General features: G+C 45.0%; 1 protein-coding gene across 2 annotated transcripts in view; it reads left to right on the top strand.

The window, feature by feature from the left end:
• CARD9 (caspase recruitment domain family member 9) overlaps positions 1-20,525 on the top strand; it is a 496,386-nt gene that overhangs the window by 435,932 nt on the left and 39,929 nt on the right. The window contains exon 13 of one of the 2 annotated variants that reach the window (XM_069609572.1): positions 4,974-5,044. The exons of the other annotated variant lie outside the window; for it this stretch is intronic. Within the exon in view, the coding sequence (XP_069465673.1) occupies positions 4,974-5,044 (71 nt within the window). The remainder of the gene's footprint in view (positions 1-4,973; positions 5,045-20,525) is intronic. 2 annotated transcript variants of the gene reach the window in all.

Genomic DNA, 20,525 nt, shown 5'->3' with positions numbered 1-20,525 from the left:
TGCATCAAATCGCTTATTGAAGCTCATTGCCCCAGACAAATCGGGTTCCATACCCAATAGGAGTGCCCCTGATAATTCTAGGAAGGTACCCCACACCATAGAGAACGTGCAGATATCTTAGTGGAGGTCAGTGCTTCATGGCATATTATCAGCGGTTCAATGCCAAGGAGGAATTTGACCAGGGCGATTGGAGTTTTCCCTGATAAAGTTCTTCTAAAATGTGGGTTTGGAGATTCCATGATCTGGATGATTCATGCAAATTATACATTTTCCAAAGCAATAATGGGAGTAAATAATAATTCTCTTGCCCATTTAACATCCAGACGGGTACAAAAACAGGCTGCCCATTAACTCCTTTACTCTTTGCTCTGATAATGGGGTCTTCTGCTATGCACGTTAGACAATGACTAGAGGTCTGCCGGTTGAGATGGGTAACAGATGAACATGAACTTGTTATTCACGGACTATGTTCTCTATTCACTGCCAATCCATTTCTGAGACCTCTCTGCCAACAGTTCTTGAGGCAATTCAGATGTTTTCCAAAGCTTCAGGATTTAAAGTACACATGACTAAACCTGGTCTTCTGTGTATAGGGTAAGGAAAGGAAGCACTATTTTGATGGGTGTAGAGGTCTCTGAAATTCCTGTTGATATATTTAATGAACAGGCTAGCCTCTTTGTACCGGACTAACTTCCCTCGACTCGTTGAGCAGACCTGACAAGATATCCACAGGAAGGCAGTCTATGTGGGTGGCTTGAATATTCATCCTCAGGATGAATGATCTGCCATGGATGTTGTGCTTTTTTCAAACACTTTCAGTCAGAACTGATCTTTTACACCTTCAGAAGGATTCCCTGTACTTTATTTGGCAGGCCAAGGAACCTTACATTTATAAGGAAATAACATTCAGACCTAAGAAAAGGGGAAGGTTGGGATGCCCAGACATCATCTGATATTTTAAAGCTACTCAACTCTAAATCATGAAGTCGTGGTTGTTCATGAAGCAGGGGGTGGCAGACTCCTTCCTTTGGAAACAACACTGGCTGTGTAACTCTAATACGGCAAAACATCTGTACAGAAATCCTGTTACCATGCTAACCTTTGCATTCTGTAAATAAGTATCAACTCCTATACTTCTCTGTTCACTACCCTCTTGGATAACCAAGCATTTTCTCTGGGTTTGGACTCACTAAGATTCCAGAGGTGGGAGATTTGGAGATGTCACACACTGGGAGATCTCTTTCATAACAATGCTCTCAAGCAATTTTTGAAATGGAAAGCGGATTTTGGGATCACAGAACAGGACACATTACACTACTTGCAACTCTGCCACTGGCTATTGCACGAGGCCAACCCCATGAGAAAAGCCCTAAAGGATGTAAGCTTTTCTGAGTGTCTAATTTCAAAGTTGTATAGAATTCTTATCTCTGATAACTGATCAAGTTCTGACAAATATATGCCAGGCTAGCAGGGAGTTTCGGCCTAGAACTACATCCTTAAGACTGGGACCAAATTTGATATACATTTTTTAAACCACAAACACATTTCAGACCCTGCATTTACAGTAACAACTCACCTATATATACCGCTAGGTAATATCTGGGCAAATAAGACTTTAGAAATGCTCTTCCTGTATAAAGGCTCATCTGGTGTGTTCCTGTGGATTTTTTTTATAGAAAAGGAAATTCATTTTTATAATTTTATTTAAAATAAATTCTATTCGTAAACCCATGAGATATGTGTAAGCCACCTTAATAAATGACACTTGACTATAGCTAGTTTTACCACTTTCCACCACATTTTCAGTCCTACCTGTTTGAGCAAATTTCTCAGCAGTGAGCGCTTTTGTCACTGAGCTTTATTACTAGGTCTTTGTAGTTTCGGCTCTACAACCTTTGACTCCAGATGTTTTGGGTTATGGTTCCCATGATCCGTTCTCATTGACCTTGACGGTTAGGGCTGATAGTAGTTGTTGTCCAAAACATTGGGAGAGCCAAAGGCTGGAGACATATAATGTAGGAAGACCCATGTGTTCCTATATAATTTCATATAAAATAAGCCACAGGGTTAGTAGTTACAACAGGATGGTTTGAGGAATCTTATAGGTATTCTTGATGTGGTTGTTTAAGGAAGGTATTAGGAATCATATAGGAATCCTACATGGGTTTGTATGTGTGAAAAGTAGGTAACTCCCGCGGATGCACCAACCAATACATTCTGTGCCCAACCTCTTAATTTAGCTGAATGACACTCATATAGAATTTCATAAGAATGTCATTAGAAACCAGCATATTCTGTTCCTATTGTTCACTTATCTATGGGCTGCATAACTTTGTAAGAAACTAAGAGGATTCCACTAGAACTCACATCGGAATAACTAGGAAAAAATCACATGCAGAGCATAGAAGAAATTCGTTCTTAATTCCAAAAATGGGAAGGCTAAACTTTCCCACAGAATGCACATTTTAAATAAACTCTTTGTAGATTTAGTTCATTCATGCATTTAAAAATTATAACATTCCACACTGGAAAGCTATAACTGAGTACAGTGTATGAAGACAACTTGTTCTGTGCTTCACCGGTGATCATTTTCAAATGCTGTTACGAAAGGAGTGTAATTTTTTGAAAAGGACAATGATTGTGCTTGTTGGTGCTAAGAGAGATTTTTGCTTCATGTCTCACTGGGTAGAGCAAGTTTGTCTTAGTACATGAGGGCGATGGGGGCAGGTTGGTCACTGGGACAAGAAAAGTTCAAATATCAATCTTCTGAGCTCAAAATTAAATAGTCGGGAAACAGTGGCATTTGAATTAATTCAATTTGATCAGATTTGCTAAGTGCAATTTTTCCAGGATTTCACTTTCCTTTTAAAAGTCCCTCCACATCCTTCTCACTCAACCTAAGTCTCTCTACCGTCCATAAGAAGTGATTGCTTAAATGCTTCCTACACCATGGAATCTGCTCATTTAGTAATGTATCCCCTGCCTCATCCACCTCATATCTTTAAGTGTGTATTAAGTGTTGCTCAAGTTAGTAACCAATGAGTAAAAATCATGAAAGAAAAAAATTGAATGCAGAGTTTGACCTGCTGAGAATGTAAAACTAAAACAGCACTTGCTTGCTTTCTATTTCTGGAAATAGTGCTGTGCAGCATCTTTTCAGCCTTAAATTAGTGTGCTTTTGTTATATCTTCATCATGTGCATTGTCACGCTTTGTGTGTGTGTGTGTGTGTGTGTGTGTTTGTGTGTGTGTGTTTCCTGACCTTTTGTGGGTCTCTAATTACTTCTCCATCAGTTCAAGGATTGACAACCTGTTGTGAAACCAAGGTTTTCTGCTCTTGGAATGTTGTAGGCCATGTCTGCACACCCGTACACGATCATTTGAGAACGCATCACCATCATTTAATGGAAGCCTCCACAGCTTGTATTTTTTAGCAAAGTGGGTTTCCGATGATGCCTAAAATGTATATTCAGCTGTCTGCACTCACCATCAATCCGAGATTTGGTAGACTGGTGCTATAGGTATTTCTTTACCTCCTCACCAGTGTTGGAGCAGGAACGCAGCATGACACCCCCCATCCAATTGCTATCAAAACATAAAAACCTATAATCCTAGAGTGCTCATCGAATTGTTTACTGCAAATCATTTGCTGATGCCTAACTGATTGGCCAACACTGGTATAGGTGCAAACCTTAAAACTGTTTGGCACAGCAATAACATTACCCGCAACTAAGGAGCTGCTGTTACTGGGATGGTATTGTGGACCCCGTAAACAAAACTGCTTTGGGGCACAAAGCAGACACGACATCAGTAACCTTGTCCCTTGAGACACTGAGCTAATCCTCCTAGATTACCTAACTAAGTTTAAGATGATAGGTTCAACAGGCCTGAACAAAGCCCTTACTATTTTTCCACTTGCCCTTTGATCATGTCTTCCTTCAGCTTAATACAAGACCCACATTCTGTGCTTGAAAATTACAATCAACTGCCTTTATAATTAATAGTAGTGGCAGTAGTGGTGAAATCTATAATCGTATCTGAACACAAGTCAAGGGTATTTTCATGACAGTTTCCTGCTGCATATTGTCACTGTGAGGCCAAGCCAGCCATACGTTCACATCAAGGTGTCCTGTCTCTAATGATGCATATGCAAAGGCTATGATTTGAGCCTTCCATTAGGAAAGTTGCATGGTTCCCATTTTGTTCCCAAAATGTTACATAGCTGCAGGTTCTGCCTAGGATTTGGAAAGAGCAGAACATTTTCTATCTTTTGGGAGCATAGAACCTACCTTCTGAGCGCAAAAACATTCATTTGGATGATACATCTATCAAATTCTCCTATTTCTCAGAGGAAACATCAATTTATGAAGATCAACATCATCAAATGTCTAAAATAGAACTTAATAGAAATAGGGTTCTGCTTAGAAGTGGATGGTTCTATCTCCTAGGCAAGAGGTATAGGCAGATTACTATTATGAAGTGTTTTTGCTTTGCATTTTAAATTAACCTGAACAGGATCCCACAGTTTCCAGTCAGTAAGACTACGTTTGTAACTAATTAATGTTGTCATCAATGGTTCTTGCAATAAATCGAAAAGGACATCCAGGCAGACTTTCCTGTAATATCAAGTGACTATGGCATTGCATTTTAAACTAATGAACATTTAAGGGGGGGGAGATATAGTGGGTCAAAGTCTGGATTATGAAAGTCATATTTTGTGAGAAGGGTCATGGATACTAAAGCAAGAGGAGAAAATTGATATGTCACTATGTTAGCACACTTTGAGTTGGAAAGAGGAAACCTACCTCCTTTGAAGTCGATTTGTTGCTGCATCCCTGTCTGTTTTACAAGAGTTGCCTTGAGAGCTAAGGGTTAGGTGTGGCATCACTCACTGAAAGATTACAGTCGCGTATGATTATATGTCTTTGATAATTAATATTGCAGTCTACAGCAAATTCAATTTGTGCTTTCCAGGGATGCCGATCGCACAGTGGAGAGGGAGCAGGCAAAGAGAGGCGGAAATTAAACAAACACTTCGATCGAAGGTTTGAAATAGCTTTATCTCTGAAGGACATTTGTGCTCAATTTGGTGTTCCTTAAATCATACTCTGTGTTGGCTTCCCTGCACTTGATTCATGTGTAAATAAACAGCCCGGCTGTTGGCATATCGTATATAAGTCTGCTTAGATATCTAGCTGGCTATGTCTGTCTGCCCATCAAGCTTTCACTTTTTTTAGGACTGAGCCAATATGTCTCTCTATGTAGCTGTCCAAAAACTAAAGGGTACCTGGTAGAAGCCCTGATCCCCCAGGCCTCAGATATATCAATGTAAACAATAGATCAGGGCCCACAGAACAGATAGACCAGGGTACTAAAACATATATTATATTACACCCATAACTCAAAACATAGAAAATCAATCTGCATATTGATTAAACTGAACAATGTTAAAAACCTTATTGCAGCAGATTTTTCCACAATACATATATTGCATATCATTTAAACACCACCCAGCAATACATTACTCTGGCCTAGTCAAACAATAGACAATTACAACTACACACATTTAGCACATCTAAATTAGGAATTACATCTGGCGAGTTGACTGATATAGTAGAAAGGATCACAATTATTGTTCATCCCAAACAAAATCTCTACACTGGAAAGCTACACTACACTTGTGTTAATTGTTGCCATTAATTATTGTGAGGAGTCCAGAATGAAACTTGGAAACAAAGGGTTCATAGTTTTGGTCAAAGGCTTTTATTAAAATAAAAGGGGGTCAGGAACATGCCTCTCTGTCCCTGCACTAGATGGGTTTCCCTGCCTGCTGTCAGAATGTCCAAAACAAAACGTCTTGTGTCCAAAGTTCTATACTGACCCTCACATTCTAACAAAACCATTCTAAAGCGGAAAGGGAAAATGTCTTTGGCCTTGAGTGATGTATAAATGTTCAATAAGAAAATGTGTAACTCCAACACAAAAGGTTCGAAAGGATAAAGATCCTTGCTCCAGAGGGCGATTCCCTTCCCCATGATTTCTCTTCACTCTTGTTTCCTTTCAGGATTATCAGTCTCTTGAGTATCAACACAACTGGCTCACAAAACAACATGACTCTTGGACTTTGCCGTATTGAAGACACCTTCTGTACTCTCCTGCCAGGATTCCTTTCACCTTTAATATATTTCCTCTGCCTTTTCCTCGTGTGCTCTGATCAGGATTTCTTTGAGTTAATTTCGTTTTACACTTTATTTATCTTCATGCCTGATATGCCTTCCTGTCAGGGCTTTCTCACATGTTCACAATTAGCATCCACCTGGTATACTATTATCTTTCATGAACACTCTTCCAACTTGCATCTGCCTGATATACTATCCTGACAGGGCTTTCTTACATAGGTTTTTTTTTTTATACTTTCAAACTGCCTGGTATACTCTCTAAATGCACTTTCCTGCACCTCCAAACACCTTCGAATTGCCTTGTATACTCTCCTGCCAGGCCTTTCTTATCTGGACTCTTATATTAGCTTTTTCTGGTATCATATCTGGCAGTTACACTATTCGGTCAGGACTTCTTTCACATGTGTATTGCATACACTCACATGGTTGTACGTCTTTTGTTCTGATTACTTTTCCCCTTTTATAACAATGTTCACTTGCACATATTCTTTGAATGGCTGTTTTGTTCATTAACGGTGATTGTCATGTCTGCCAATACACCACAGTGTTCCCTCTTCCCTTCCATGGACTCACTAGTTCTTCCTGGCGCATTTTGTCTTTCCCGCGGTAAGCCAGTAGCAAATGATCGGCGTCCTGCTCGCCTCTTCTGTTTCTCGGTTTATCTGTTCTTTGCCGTCCCTGCTGGGCTCTCTGTTGTCTTTCCAAGCTTAGTTAAGGAGAAAACACCCAGAAGTCTTCTTGCGGCTTCTGACGTCCCTGCAGCATGTTCTCCCTCACGGCCCGCTTCCCTTCTCCTTCTTGATGAGCCGGTTGCCTCCACAGAATGCCTTCTAGTACCTTGGTCTCTCGGTCACTTCTGAGAGATGCAGTCTTCTTCTACCTGGTCAGCTGCTTCAGCTATTTAAATGTCCACGCTGTAGGTAATAACATCTAGAGCGTGGCTTGTGCTCTTGGCCTTGGGTGATCTATATTACTCGATTCCTCGTCCCAGTATTCTCGTGCTTATGGGAAGTCCATTCTTGATGACTTGCATATGGAGTTTGGGCAAACGTTCTTAGTGATTTTTAAAGGCAAGTCGGTTTTTGGTGGTTTGAAAATACATCTGGTGAAAAGGTTTTCAACACTTTTCCTAGGTGGACATGGCGAGGTGTAACAATACGCCATTACAGCATTATGTATAAGTGGGATATCCTCAGGAGAAAAAGGGGGATAGCATGTCTCATCCAATGATGCCATGACACTTCCCCAGAGGTTGTCTCCCCTCATCTGATCCTCCCTCATATAGCCGCCCCAGGGTCGGTATCGGGTAGCGGCTGCCGCTCCCCATGCCACATGAGGGGAGTCACTGCCGGGACAGGAGTGATGTCACCATCGGATTCATCACAGGATGCATATTACTTCTCATTTCCCAGCAACCCCTCCTTACTTGAGGAATGTCTTCTTTTGTTGTTCCCACACCTGCACCTATTTTGTCATAGAGTTCAGACACCTTAATCTTCCACAACAGTGTATGGGCATCCTAAAGGAAGCACGGAAACCAAACACCAGACACTGCTATTTCCACAAGTGGAAGCGATTCGGCATTTGGTGTCAATCTAAACAGATCAACCCCATAGAGTGTGTACCATCACACATTCTTACTTACATGCTCCACGTGTTGGATTCAGGGTTGGTCTTTAATTCTCTTAAAGTCCACCTAGCAGCTTTATCAGCATAAACCACCTCTCAAAGTAAGATCTCATGGTGGAAAGTGCCAGACATCATAGCTTTCATGGAGGGAGTGAAAAGAATACATCCTCCAGTCTCTAACCCCTGTCTAGTTGGGATCTAAACGTAGTACTAGCAAAACTCATGGACCCCCCCTTCGAGCCTTTGCAACAGGCTACCCTTAGAGACATTACCTATAAAACTGCCTTCTTAGTGGCTATCAATTCCACAAGAAGAGTCAGCGAGATCCAAGCCTTGGAGGACCCCTTCTTTGTCATCCATAAAGACAAATTGGTTTTACGGACTGACACTAGGTTTTCACCTAAATTTATTTCCAGGTTTCATGTAAACCAGTCTATTGAGCTCCCAGCCTCCTTTCAAAAGCCAACTAGCTCAGCTGAGGTCAAACTCCACACACTAGATGTGAGGAGAGCGGTTCTCTACTACGTAGATAAGACCAATCCACTTAGGAAAACTGATCAACTGTTTGTCTCCATGGCTACAGGCAGACAAGGAGAGCGTGTTTCAAAGAGAGCAATCTCCAAATAGATAATCAAATGTATACAGTTATGCTATTCATTATCAGTCAAAACACTGCCTTCTACTCCTAGAGCCCACTCAACAAGGGGCACTGGGGCTATGTTAGCCTTTCTTGCAAACGTACCATTAGACAACATTTGCAGAGCAGCTACATGGAGCTCAGTTCACACCTTCATTCAGCACTACTGCATTGACACACATTCCAAAACAGATACACAGGTGGGACAAACGGTTCTAAAACATTTATTTGCAGCTATTCCTTCTCATAACCCACCACCTTCTCATAACACTGCTCGCTAATCTATGCATAGCATGTGATCTAAGCAGATTACACAAGCAACAGAAGGAATACATTACTCACCGTAATCGTATTTCTGTGCATGCGCCCACCCTTCCTCCCCTGAGAGAAGGTGCATAGATGTTTACTTGAGCTTTCCATTTATGTCTGTATCTGTTTAGGAACCCCGTACTCGCACTACTCCTCATGCCTCATGTCAGAAAAAATACAATCTGAGGGACCTACACGCGTGAGGGATCATGGATACAGGGGACGTTACAATAGGGATAGTATTACTGACACGCCCTATTTCGACGCCCATTTTCGAGTTTTGAAAAACAACTGTAATACTCTGCAGCTTCCACTAGATGTCGACCTATGCAAAATGGTTCACATGCCGGTTCTCAGATGAACAGTGATCTCAGAGGAAGAAAACTGTAGCATATTGATTGTTGCAACTTTCTCCGGCTTCAGCGTGAGAATGGAAGCGCAGAGCTTTTCTTCGCAGGGGGAGTGCAAGGGTGGGGGCCAGCCAGCTGCCTGCGCCCCTTGTGTGTGTGTCTCTGTCCTTGGCTGCCGTGGTGGAAAGGGGAGCTGAGCATTGCTGTACTATCGAAGTGAGGCCTGTTTACCCAAGATGGAGTCGAAAGGGGTGTAACGCTCACCTGGTTCCCACGGGGGCGCTGGTCTAGTCTGGATTGCTGTGGCCTCTTCTAGCGTGATGCGCAGGACCCGGAACACCGATTGGACAGGACCTCCAAATCGTGCTTGCCTGGCCCGTAGGAATATCCTTCTGCAGATGAGAAAGGGGATTAACAGTCTGCAGAATAGTGTGCTAGCTCCCTCCTTTCCCCCTTCCCTCTTCGTTCCTCTCTAACTTCCTCCAAACCCCGGTTTAAGCTCACCTTATGGTTTGGAAGGATGAACTCTCCATCCTGCTTCTGGTGCAGGGGCGCGTGTTCGTCCAGTTACTTCACTGGTTTTCAGAATGGGGCTGGCAAAATCCACTTGACTTTCCTGAGCGATGCGCCATAAGTATGAAAGTTCAAAGTTCAAGTGAGGCCCCCTTTATGTTGTCTTTCTAACCTGTGATCTGTCCTTTATTTCAGGTGCAGAATGAAGACGATGCGTCGAGGGGTTAAACTGCCGAGGTGAGTAGTGATGAGGGCGATCCCTCTAAATGTCCTTATCATTCCCCAGAAATGTCTCTTGTCCTTTCCCCATAGGGTCCTTGGTTTTCACCTTTCTCTTCTCTTCCTTCCTTGCAGGTCTTCCAGGTTCGAGGCGGGCGTGGCTGGAGTCCAGGAGCAGGAGCAGACACGGTGAGCGTTAAGCTGCAGGAAGCAGAACAACGCGAAGCATGAGCTGCTGTCTGGGCGTGGCTTAAATAGCCTCCAAAGAAGTCCCAGGTATGTATCCTTCCCCAACTAGGTATGTATCCTTCCCTGGCCACGCCCGAGTGAAAAAATAGTCCCTATGAAAAAATAGTCCCTTTCAGGTCTCAGGGAGGCCTGAAGCGTGCAGCATGGTCTGCATCAGGTAAGTGTACAAAACACCTCCCTTTATGAGCCTGGTGCCTATGGCGCCAGGACTGATGTCCAACATGAGCCTGGCGCCAAAGGCGCCAGGACTGAGACCAAAGAGCCCCTATAAGGGGCCGCTGGGCTTTTACCCGAGGGCATGATGCCTGCTTCTGGGGGTGCTGGGCCTGGCCTGGTGCTCCGGGGGTAGGCATCATGACAGCACTCCCTCCCAAGGTCGTTCCTTCTGGAGGTTTGTTTGGGAAATTCCGATGGAACCTTTTTACCAGCCGAGGTGCATGTACGTGATCACTGGGTTCCCAAGACCTTTCCTGAGGCCCGTACCCTTTCCAATCAATTAGATAGAAAAGTTTTGATTTTGAGATCTTAGAATCCAAAATGTTCTTCACCTCGAATTCAGGCTCCCCATCTATCTGAATCGGTTCTGGTGGCTTTGTTAATCTGGTTCCTGGGTGCACTGGTTTCAAAAGTGACACATGAAAAACGGGGTGAATCCGCATGTTAGCTGGTAGATCGAGCTTGACTGCCACTGGGTTGATTATAGCTTTGATCGAGTAAGGGCCTAAATACCTTGGATTAAAAGTTCGAGGCCCCTTGAGTGATAGGTGTTTGGTAGCCAACCATACTTGATCCCCTATTTGGTATGGAGGCGCCTCTCTTCGATGCAGATCCGCATTCATTTTGTATTTCCCTTTCGCATGTTGCAAATGTGTAGTTGCATCCTTGAAGGCTTGAGTAATCGTAGAATGCAAATGGTCCACTGCGGGCATTTCAAGGCTCAGAGGCGAGTCCAAGTCTGAAGTACGAGGGTGATGTCCATATAGGGTATAAAAGGGGCTCTGACCAGTTCCAGAGTGTATCAAGTTATTGTATGCATATTCTGCCACCCATAAAATGTCCTTCCAATTACCCTCCGATTGGTGCAACATACATCGTAGATATTGTTCAAGGGTCTGGTTCGTTCTCTCCGTCTGACCATCGGTCTGTGGGTGGTGGCTGGTCGAGAGTCTTACGTCGATTTGTGCCAGTTGACAACACTTTTTCCAAAAATGAGAAATAAACTGGCTTCCCCGATCGGAGACTAGTATGGACGGGAATCCATGCAAACGGATGATATTTTCGAGGAATTCTTTGGCAAGAACAAAGGCTGAAGGTAATCCTTTCAACGGAATAAAGTGGGCCATTTTGGAAAATAAATCCACCATGACCAGAATAGTATTGTAACCATTACAAGAGGGCAGGTCCGTGATAAAATCTAGTGACAGGGTGTGCCAAGGTACTGGTGGAATGTCTAAGGGCTGAAGAAGACCGGCGGGTCTTGTCTTTTGACCTTTGTTTTGGGCACAAACTCCACAGGACATCACAAAAGATTTAATATCCTTTCGCCAGGAAGGCCACCAGAATTGTCGTTTACCCTTTTCCTCTGTTTTGGCAATGCCAGGATGTCCTTCCATCAGGGTATCATGATGACAGGAAATAACCAGTTCTTGCAATTCCTTTTCTGGCAAAAATAAGCGTCCTTGGAAGTAAGGTAAGCCGTCCTTGACTGAAAAGTTAGACCCCCTTTTGATCCAATCCTGCAAGGCTGAAGAGTACAGGAATTGTTTCACTCGTGCTTGAATGTCTTCAAGGGTTTGTAAAGTGGTTATCCCCAAAATTCTTTGTTCGGGAATTATCGGCACAGGTTCTGAGTTTGTGTCTATTTCTTCCATTCCAATTCGGGATAGAGCGTCTGCCTTACCATTCTTATAGCCGGGGCGGTAGGTGATTACAAAATCGAACTCAGCAAAGAACAAAGCCCATCGGAGCTGTCGAGACGATTGAGCCTTGGCAGTTTTTAAATATTGTAAATTTCGGTGATCAGTGATCACGGTGATGGTATGCCGGGCGCCGAGGAGATAATGCCGCCAAGCCTTGAAGGCGGACTTAATGGCTAATAGTTCCTTATAATGCCGCCAAGCCTTGAAGGCGGACTTAATGGCTAATAGTTCCTTATCGGTGATCGCATAATTGATCTCCGGCGGCGAGAACTTTCTGGACCAAAATGCTACGGGGTGCAGTTGGTTGGTTTCAGGGTCTCTCTGAGACAGGACAGCTCCCATGGCTAAGCTGGATGCGTCAGTTTCGACTATATATGGGAGATCGGGACGCGGGTGCTTCAAAATAGGTGCAGACGTGAACTTAGCTTTCAACTCCTGAAAGGCCTGTTCGGCTTCCTCGGTCCATTCAAAACGTTTATTTTTTCGCAAGAGTGCAGTGATGGGTTGCACCACACGTGAAAACTCTGGGATAAACCTGCGATAAAAGTTGGCAAAACCAAGCATGCTTTGGACACCTTTCACCGAACTAGGTGATGGCCATTTGAGGATGGCATCCACTTTCCGTGAATCCATTCGGACCCCTTTAGGTGTCAGGATGAATCCGAGAAACTCAACCTCGGTGGTATGGAAAACACATTTTTCCAGCTTGGCAAACAGTTTGTGCTGGCGCAGTTTCTCTAGGATGGCCCTGACATGCTTTCTGTGATCAGATTCCGAAGAGGAGTACACAAGAATGTCATCGATATACACGACAACACAGACATCGATGAGTTCCCGAAGGACATCGTTCATGAAGAATTGGAAGGCTGCAGGCGCGTTGCACAACCCGAAAGGCATCACCTGGTATTCGAATAGTCCATATTTTGTACGGTAGGCCGTTTTCCATTCGTCGCCTTCTTTTACTCGTACCAGATGATAAGCACCCCGGCGATCTAACTTGGTGTATACGCAAGCGTCCTTCACCTGGTCAAGGAGTTCAGGGATCAGAGGCAGAGGGTAACGATTTTTAACAGTTATCTGGTTCAATGCGCGGTAATCGATACAAGTTCTAAGGTCGCCTTCTTTTTTAGGCACGAAGAACAAAGCTGAGGATGCCGGGGACTTTGACGGGCGAATGAAACCATTGGCGAGGTATTGATCTAAATATTGTCTCAAATGCAGATTCTCTGGTTCAGTAAGGGCGTAAATCCTGCTACAAGGGGGTTGTGCACCGGGCACCAGATCGATTTGGCAATCGTACGATCTGTGGGGAGGTAACTTGTTGGCCTGTTCCTTTTGGAAGACGTCCTGAAAGTCTTGGTACTCTGGAGGTAGTTGCACGGGGACAGAGGTTACTGATGCTAGATTAATCTTTGGATTTTCTGGGTAGCAGGTTTGTGCACAATCCGGGAAGGTTATTCTCTTCGCTCGCCAATCAATTTGAGGATTATGTGTCTCTAACCAAGGGATTCCGAGAATAAGCTGAAACTGTGGAGCCTTGATTACATCAAACACAACTGCCTCCCGATGGCCATCCGGACCTACAAGTGTCACCTCAGCTGTGGAATGTGTTACCGGTCCAGAGGCAATTTCTGTTCCATCTACTGTGGTGATGACATCTTTGTTGGTTTTAGGACGCAGAGGGAGGTTTATCCTAGAGACCAATTCTCGATCCACATAGTTTCCTATAGCCCCGCTATCGATGTATGCCTTTATAGCATGCAACCGTTTAGGCTGTTCCGGATCTACGAGGACCATTGGCACAATGAAATGCGAGGTCTGAGAGTTAGTTTTCAAGCTTGGCAAGCGGACCCCTACGCTTGCCGGGCGTGGTCGTTTCCCGATACAGAGTTTCCATGGATTTTATCAGTGGCTCCTACCACCTTCTTGGGCGGCTTAACCGGGCAATCTCGTAGAAAGTGTCCAGAGGACCCACAATAAAGGCATAATTGCATCTGTCGTCTTCTTTCCCGTTCTTTTTGAGTTAGGGGTCCTTTAACACCTCCGATTTGCATAGGCTCCGAGGCATCAGCCCTCTTGGGGTTAGCGTGGGTCTTGGCCAACACCCGGGTTTCAAACTTGGACCGATCTGCTTTTCTGTTTTGCAGCCTGTGAATCAATTGGACCACTAAGTCTATATATTCAGTGCATTCTTGGGGCGGATTTACAACTTGTGCCCGGACATCTTTAAGTTCTCCGCGTAGACCTCGATAGAACAACGTGATTCTTTGATCCTCTGGCCAACCAGTTTCCACAATTAGTCTATTGAAGGTTGCAATGTAGGATAGAAGGTCTTGATTGCCCTGTCGCAGAGATAGAAGTTCGTCATCCAGAGCCTGTCCCTGGGAGTGTTGAGCAAATAACCTTTCCATGCTTGTTTGAAATCCTTGAAAATCACGAAGAATCGGGTCATCTTGAGTTACCAGTGGAACTGACCAATCGGCAGCACAGCCGCTGAGATATGACAACACAAAGGCTACCTTGGTCTGATCATTAGGGAAGGCCCCAGGTCTGCATAGGAAGTGCAAACGACACTGATTCATGAATACGGCGAATCATTTGGGGTCCCCAGCAAAGCGTTCAGGTGGGGCCAGCGGCATGTTTCCAGGTAGATTAATCTGCACCGGGTTACTGGAAACCACAGGAGCGGGGTTCCCCCCGGAACCGGGTAAAGGAGTTTGTCCAGCTTGACCTTGCAAAAGCTGTCTAGCCAGGTCATCAGCTCTATCCTTTATTACAATCACTTCCCTCCTGAGGGCACTAGTCTCTTGATGAGCGGCGTGTACTTCGGCCCGTAATTCCCCCAGTAATTGGGCCAACTGGTCAGTTTCGGAAGTTTCCATAGCGCCTGGGTGGGAATTTGTAGGAAGGCTTCGCGTTCTGTAACGCTCACCTGGTTCCCACGGGGGCGCTGGTCTAGTCTGGATTGCTGTGGCCTCTTCTAGCGTGATGCGCAGGACCCGGAACACTGATTGGACAGGACCTCCAAATCGTGCTTGCCTGGCCCGTAGGAATATCCTTCTGCAGATGAGAAAGGGGATTAACAGTCTGCAGAATAGTGTGCTAGCTCCCCCTTTCCCCCTTCCCCCTTCGTTCCTCTCTAACTTCCTCCAAACCCCGGTTTAAGCTCACCTTATGGTTTGGAAGGATGAACTCTCCATCCTGCTTCTGGTGCAGGGGCGCGTGTTCGTCCAGTTACTTCACTGGTTTTCAGAATGGCGCTGGCAAAATCCACTTGACTTTCCTGAGCGATGCGCCGTAAGTATGAAAGTTCAAAGTTCAAGTGAGGCCCCCTTAATGTTGTCTTTCTAACCTGTGATCTGTCCTTTATTTCAGGTGCAGAATGAAGGCGATGCGTTGAGGGGTTAAACTGCCGAGGTGAGTAGTGATGAGGGCGATCCCTCTAAATGTCCTTATCATTCCCCAGAAATGTCTCTTGTTCTTTCCCCATAAGGGCCGGGGTACGGTACCTGCCAACGGGGCGGCGCCGACCCAAAATGTGGAAGAAAAGCCGGTAAGTATTATGGCTGTTAATCAGGCTTTCCTTCTGTGTTCCTTCTGCTCACCTTTTGTTTCTTACTCTCTCCCCTAGGTGCAGAGATGTGGCGTCCGATGCTGACAGCCGCGATGGAGCCGGGAGATGTCTCGAGGACAGGTGAGTGAAGCGTGGCGTTGCAGCGAGCAACGCGATGCTTTTAAATGGAAGTCTTTCTTCAGGGATGCTGGCGAGAAGATTCCGAATGCAGGTAAGAAGTTTGAAATAGTCCTTGGTTTTCACCTTTCTCTTCTCTTCCTTCCTTGCAGGTCTTCCAGGTTCGAGGCGGGCGTGGCTGGAGTCCAGGAGCAGGAGCAGACACGGTGAGCGTTAAGCTGCAGGAAGCAGAACAACGCGAAGCATGAGCTGCTGTCTGGGCGTGGCTTAAATAGCATCCAAAGAAGTCCCAGGTATGTATCCTTCCCCAACTAGGTATGTATCCTTCCCTGGCCACGCCCGAGTGAAAAAATAGTCCCTATGAAAAAATAGTCCCTTTCAGGTCTCAGGGAGGCCTGAAGCGTGCAGCATGGTCTGCATCAGGTAAGTGCACAAAACACCTCCCTTTATGAGCCTGGCGCCTATGGCGCCAGGACTGAAGTCCAACATGAGCCTGGCGCCAAAGGCGCCAGGACTGAGTCCAAAGAGCCCCTATAAGGGGCCGCTGGGCTTTTACCCGAGGGCATGATGCCTGCTTCCGGGGGTGCTGGGCCTGGCCTGGTGCTCCGGGGGTAGGCATCATGACAAGGGGGCACAAAAGATGGATGCCCCGTGTCCTGCTCAGTAGTCCCACCTATGCAGCAGTCAACCGTGGTTAACTTTACATAAGGGCAAGGGGCAATACCACTACCGGAGGCACACGGTCCAAACCTTGTACTGAGGAGCATACGAAGCGAGGGGGCCTGAGGCCCCCTCGCTCCCATACATTCCCCCCTTTCCATACATCTAAAGTAACAAACTACTTTATCTCGTTCTTTCCGTTCCCCCTTCGGTAGCGCTCAGCTTCAGCCACAGCCTCATCCCAAGCAGGTGTACCATTTATTGGCATCCATGCTTTACACACACTTCTTAAGCTGTTACCTCTTCTTGCATATTCTTCTGGGGTGACCATTAAGTATATCCCACCATCCCCATCTAAATCTATCCATACCTCGTTATACCACAGCAAGTTTTTTGGTTCTCTAATGGTAGTGTAATGTAGATTATCGACCACGTCCCCATACTGTCTATAGATGGCAGTCATCCTATACTGTGGTGTGGTGTATTCTCCGGTTTGTAGTTGGGCATCTATCATGGTAGCCACCGTTGTCTGTCGGCCCACTGTTACCATCATCATTGCTGAATTAGGCATATTATTTTCACAGCACCTTTGTCCCAGTTGGCACACACAGAATATTAGGAGAAGAAAGACTATGATGGGAATGAGTATCTTTGCTGCGATGTTCACCCACGATGGTATCCAGCTGAACAGATCGTCGAACCACGTGTTGTTGTCTACTCCGCCTTCTGCTCTCATTCTTTCTCCTAAATTATCACATGTAACAGTGTCCTGTTACCAGCATCGGAAGTTGGTACGAACGTGCAACACGCCCCCCCAATTTTTTTGCAAACACCACCGTCCATCGCTGTGATAAGATCTAAGACATATCTGTTTTGCATCGTCATCAGGCGCAGTGCACGAAGCTCTATTTTTATGATGTTGAATCCTTCTTCAGTGTGGTTGGCCAGCTGGATGAGCTCCCAGCGTGTTATCTGCTGCCATTTCGCGTTTGCCCTTGCTTGAACGCCTGGTGCTAGGAACGATGCAAAGAATGTTTCTGCAGATGAAAAAAGCTTATACTGTTGTGGGATTTTAGCAAGGAGGTCTGACGTTTTGGCCGAAATATAATTGGATCTTTTGCTGCGTGACAACTTGGTTTTCAAAGTTTCTTCTGACAATAGTTCGTATGCTGGGGGCTCTGTGATTGTCTCATCGGGCGCTGTCGATGGTTCAGCCGATTGCCCTGCTGCCGATGTGTCAGTCGATTGGCCTGCTGTCGATGTGTCAGCCGAAGGCCTTGCTGTAAACTGGACGTGGCTCTCTGGTATCCCCATTAATGCTGAGTGAAGTGTGGCTAGGGCACAAGTGCCCCTCCAGGATGCTGGGAGATGCAGGTAAGCTCGTTTGCCACAGATCCAGTATATGTCCATTAATGCAGCAGTGCCTTTTTTCATGACTGGCATTATTAAAGTCTTATTGCACTGCCGCACGTTTCCCATGTTCACCTTCCCTTCTCCATGGAAGCAAAGTTTGTGCGGTATTTCCTTTTGAATCTTTATGGGTCCCTCCAGGGGTGTGACCCATGTCAGCTTGGTGATATGCTGTGTCCAGATGGGGATGCACGTTTCTTTTGCCCATTCGTATGTTTCATCTGGCAGCCCTCGAAGCCCCTCAGCTTTGCATTCAATTGTTTCATCATGCCACTTGTCATCTGCATATCTTGTGCCTTTTATAACGAAAAATGGCTCCTGGAGGCAGATTACTCCTTGTCGTCTGCTGGTGCAAGTTTGTTCGTTTTCCAATTTTTCCATAGTGACTGTCTGTGCTTGAAATGTCTTTTTTATTCTACACAGCATCAGATGAATCAAACATTGGGCCTCAGACAAGGGTACTTCCTGTGGCATTAACATTTTTGGGGTTCCAGTTGCGTGAGGAATAAGTGAGCACACGTAACAACTTTCGTTACTTGCTTGCTTTGCTGCGGTGCTCAGGTCTGAATACCATTTGTTTGATTGGTCAGGGTGTCGGGGGTCCTCTATTTCATCTAACCCCAAGTTATGATAAATATCGTATCTTGTTTTTTCCCACCCCCCTTTTTCTCCTTCTGTTTTTTAATTGGGTACCAACTAGTGGATATTGCAGCGGGAAAATTCTAGACCATGCTTCATCTATGTTGTTCATTGTGACGTGTGTGTATTCAGTAGTGGTTTCTGGTGCAGTGTGTGTACGCATGCTTGTATTTCTGGAATCAGTTAACCAATAGTAATCATCATTTACATTCCATCCAAGCTCTTTTTCCTTGGCTCCAGTATTATTCAACAATGGAATAGCAGTTTTGTTTACGTGCAATTGTACAAGGGGCAATGTTATATTTCTATCATTCAATTCAATGTTATAAGTGTCCTTCAAAATAGCCGTTGCTTCAGTCCATATTAGTTTAGACCCTGGTTTTGTCATATCAGTTCCGCTCCCCCCTTTGTTCATTTCATTTGCCACATATAAAACAACATTATACCAAATAAGATAAAACATCATTATTGCAAATAGTATGGCAGCATATTTTATAACACATTCCAAATTATTTAATCTACTGGCCCTAGTGGCATCCCTATTTCTATCTAACATTTCAGCTTGCTCAGCCATTTCGTCGCATTGGCTCATGTTGAACCTATGTGGGCGAGACAAATTCGTTGTCATATGGAAGAAAAATAATTGCAATTATTCATTCTTTTTCATTTTTTTACTCAGTTCGGCATGTAACAATTCCTTTTCATTTCATCATGGAATAAATTAGGAAAAAATAGAAAAAACAACACGATTTATATGAAAAGAAAAGAAAGAGAGAGAGAGAGAGAGAGAAAGAGAGAGAGAGAGAGAGAGAGAGAGAGAGAGAGAGAGAGAGAAAATATATAAAACCTTTGCTTTTCCCCTATACTTTCCCTGTCTAAGTTGCAATTGTCATCATGTCAACCTGTGCCAGTGTCCACACAGTCAGTTTCATTTTGGGGAGGTGTAACACTGTGTGCCCTTCTTACGTCTGAGAGGTGCACCCAGTACTTTAACCCTGTAACCTTAACTGCAGTTGGGGTGCTGTACACCACTGTGTATGGACCATGAAATCTTGGTGAATTCCACCTTCTTACAAAGTTTCTGACAAGAATTTGCTCCCCTGGCATTAAAGGCCCCTCCGGGCTGTCTACTGTCGGCATGGAGGTGTCTGTTGCTACATCTTCAGTAAATGGTGAAACAATTTGTTTTGCTATGCTGCATACTGCGCGCGTTAGCTGTGTTAGGTATTCCTTAAACTCTTATCCCTGCACTGTGGCAGCCCTGCGCGCATCAGACGCCCTCCTAACAGGGGAGGGCGGTGTGTGCATTCTCCTTCCCGTCACGATTTTGTGCGGGCTTAAATGATGATCCTTGCATGGTTGGTTTCTGAGTTGGAACAGTGCTAGGGGCAGACAATATACCCAATTTCTTTTTCAACGTGCTGCATAATTCCGATAAATTGCTTTTGAGCAGCCCGTTGATCCTCTCCACAGCTCCATTGGCCATTGGATGATAAATCGAACATAGTTTGTGTTTCACCCCCAGAAGGGAGGTCACTTCTTTGAAGAGGTCGTTTACAAAGTGCGTGCCGTTGTCTGAACGGATCACGTCACAGATTCCCCACCGTGAGAATACTTCTCGCACAAGGAACTTGGCAGCACATTTTGCATCAGGATGGGGACAAGGGCCCGCTTCCACCCACCGTGAAAAAGGGCATAGCACCACAATCAAGTATCTTGCTCTGTTACATCTTTCTCCCATATCGGCGTAATCGATATGTAGTTCTCTAAATGGACCTTTTGGGCGTGGCAAATTGCCACGCAGAGTTCGCAATGTCATTCCTGAATTGTAAGTTTGGCATGTAGTGCATTCAATCACAAATTTAGTCAAGTATTCGTGTAGATTAGGAACAAACCAATCCTCTTGAATATCTGAGGCAATGGCCCTCATTACGACCCTGGCGGAATTCGGAAAACGATGGCGGAAATGCAATACCGCCATCGAATAGCGCTCGGTGCGACTATGACCCGTCACCGCAAAGTACGAAGCCACTAGCGACACCGTAGTGAACGCCAACGGCAACTGCACCAAGCACGCGCGCGCGCGCCATGCCAAACCGTAAACACCACCATGGCGCAAGGG

This window comes from Ambystoma mexicanum, chromosome 8 (assembly GCF_040938575.1).
Source record: "Ambystoma mexicanum isolate Mex_15411 chromosome 8, UKY_AmexF1_1, whole genome shotgun sequence".
Classification (NCBI taxonomy): domain Eukaryota; kingdom Metazoa; phylum Chordata; class Amphibia; order Caudata; family Ambystomatidae; genus Ambystoma; species Ambystoma mexicanum.
The sequence above is the reverse complement of the archived record's forward strand: the minus strand, read 5'-3'. Positions and strand labels throughout refer to the sequence as shown.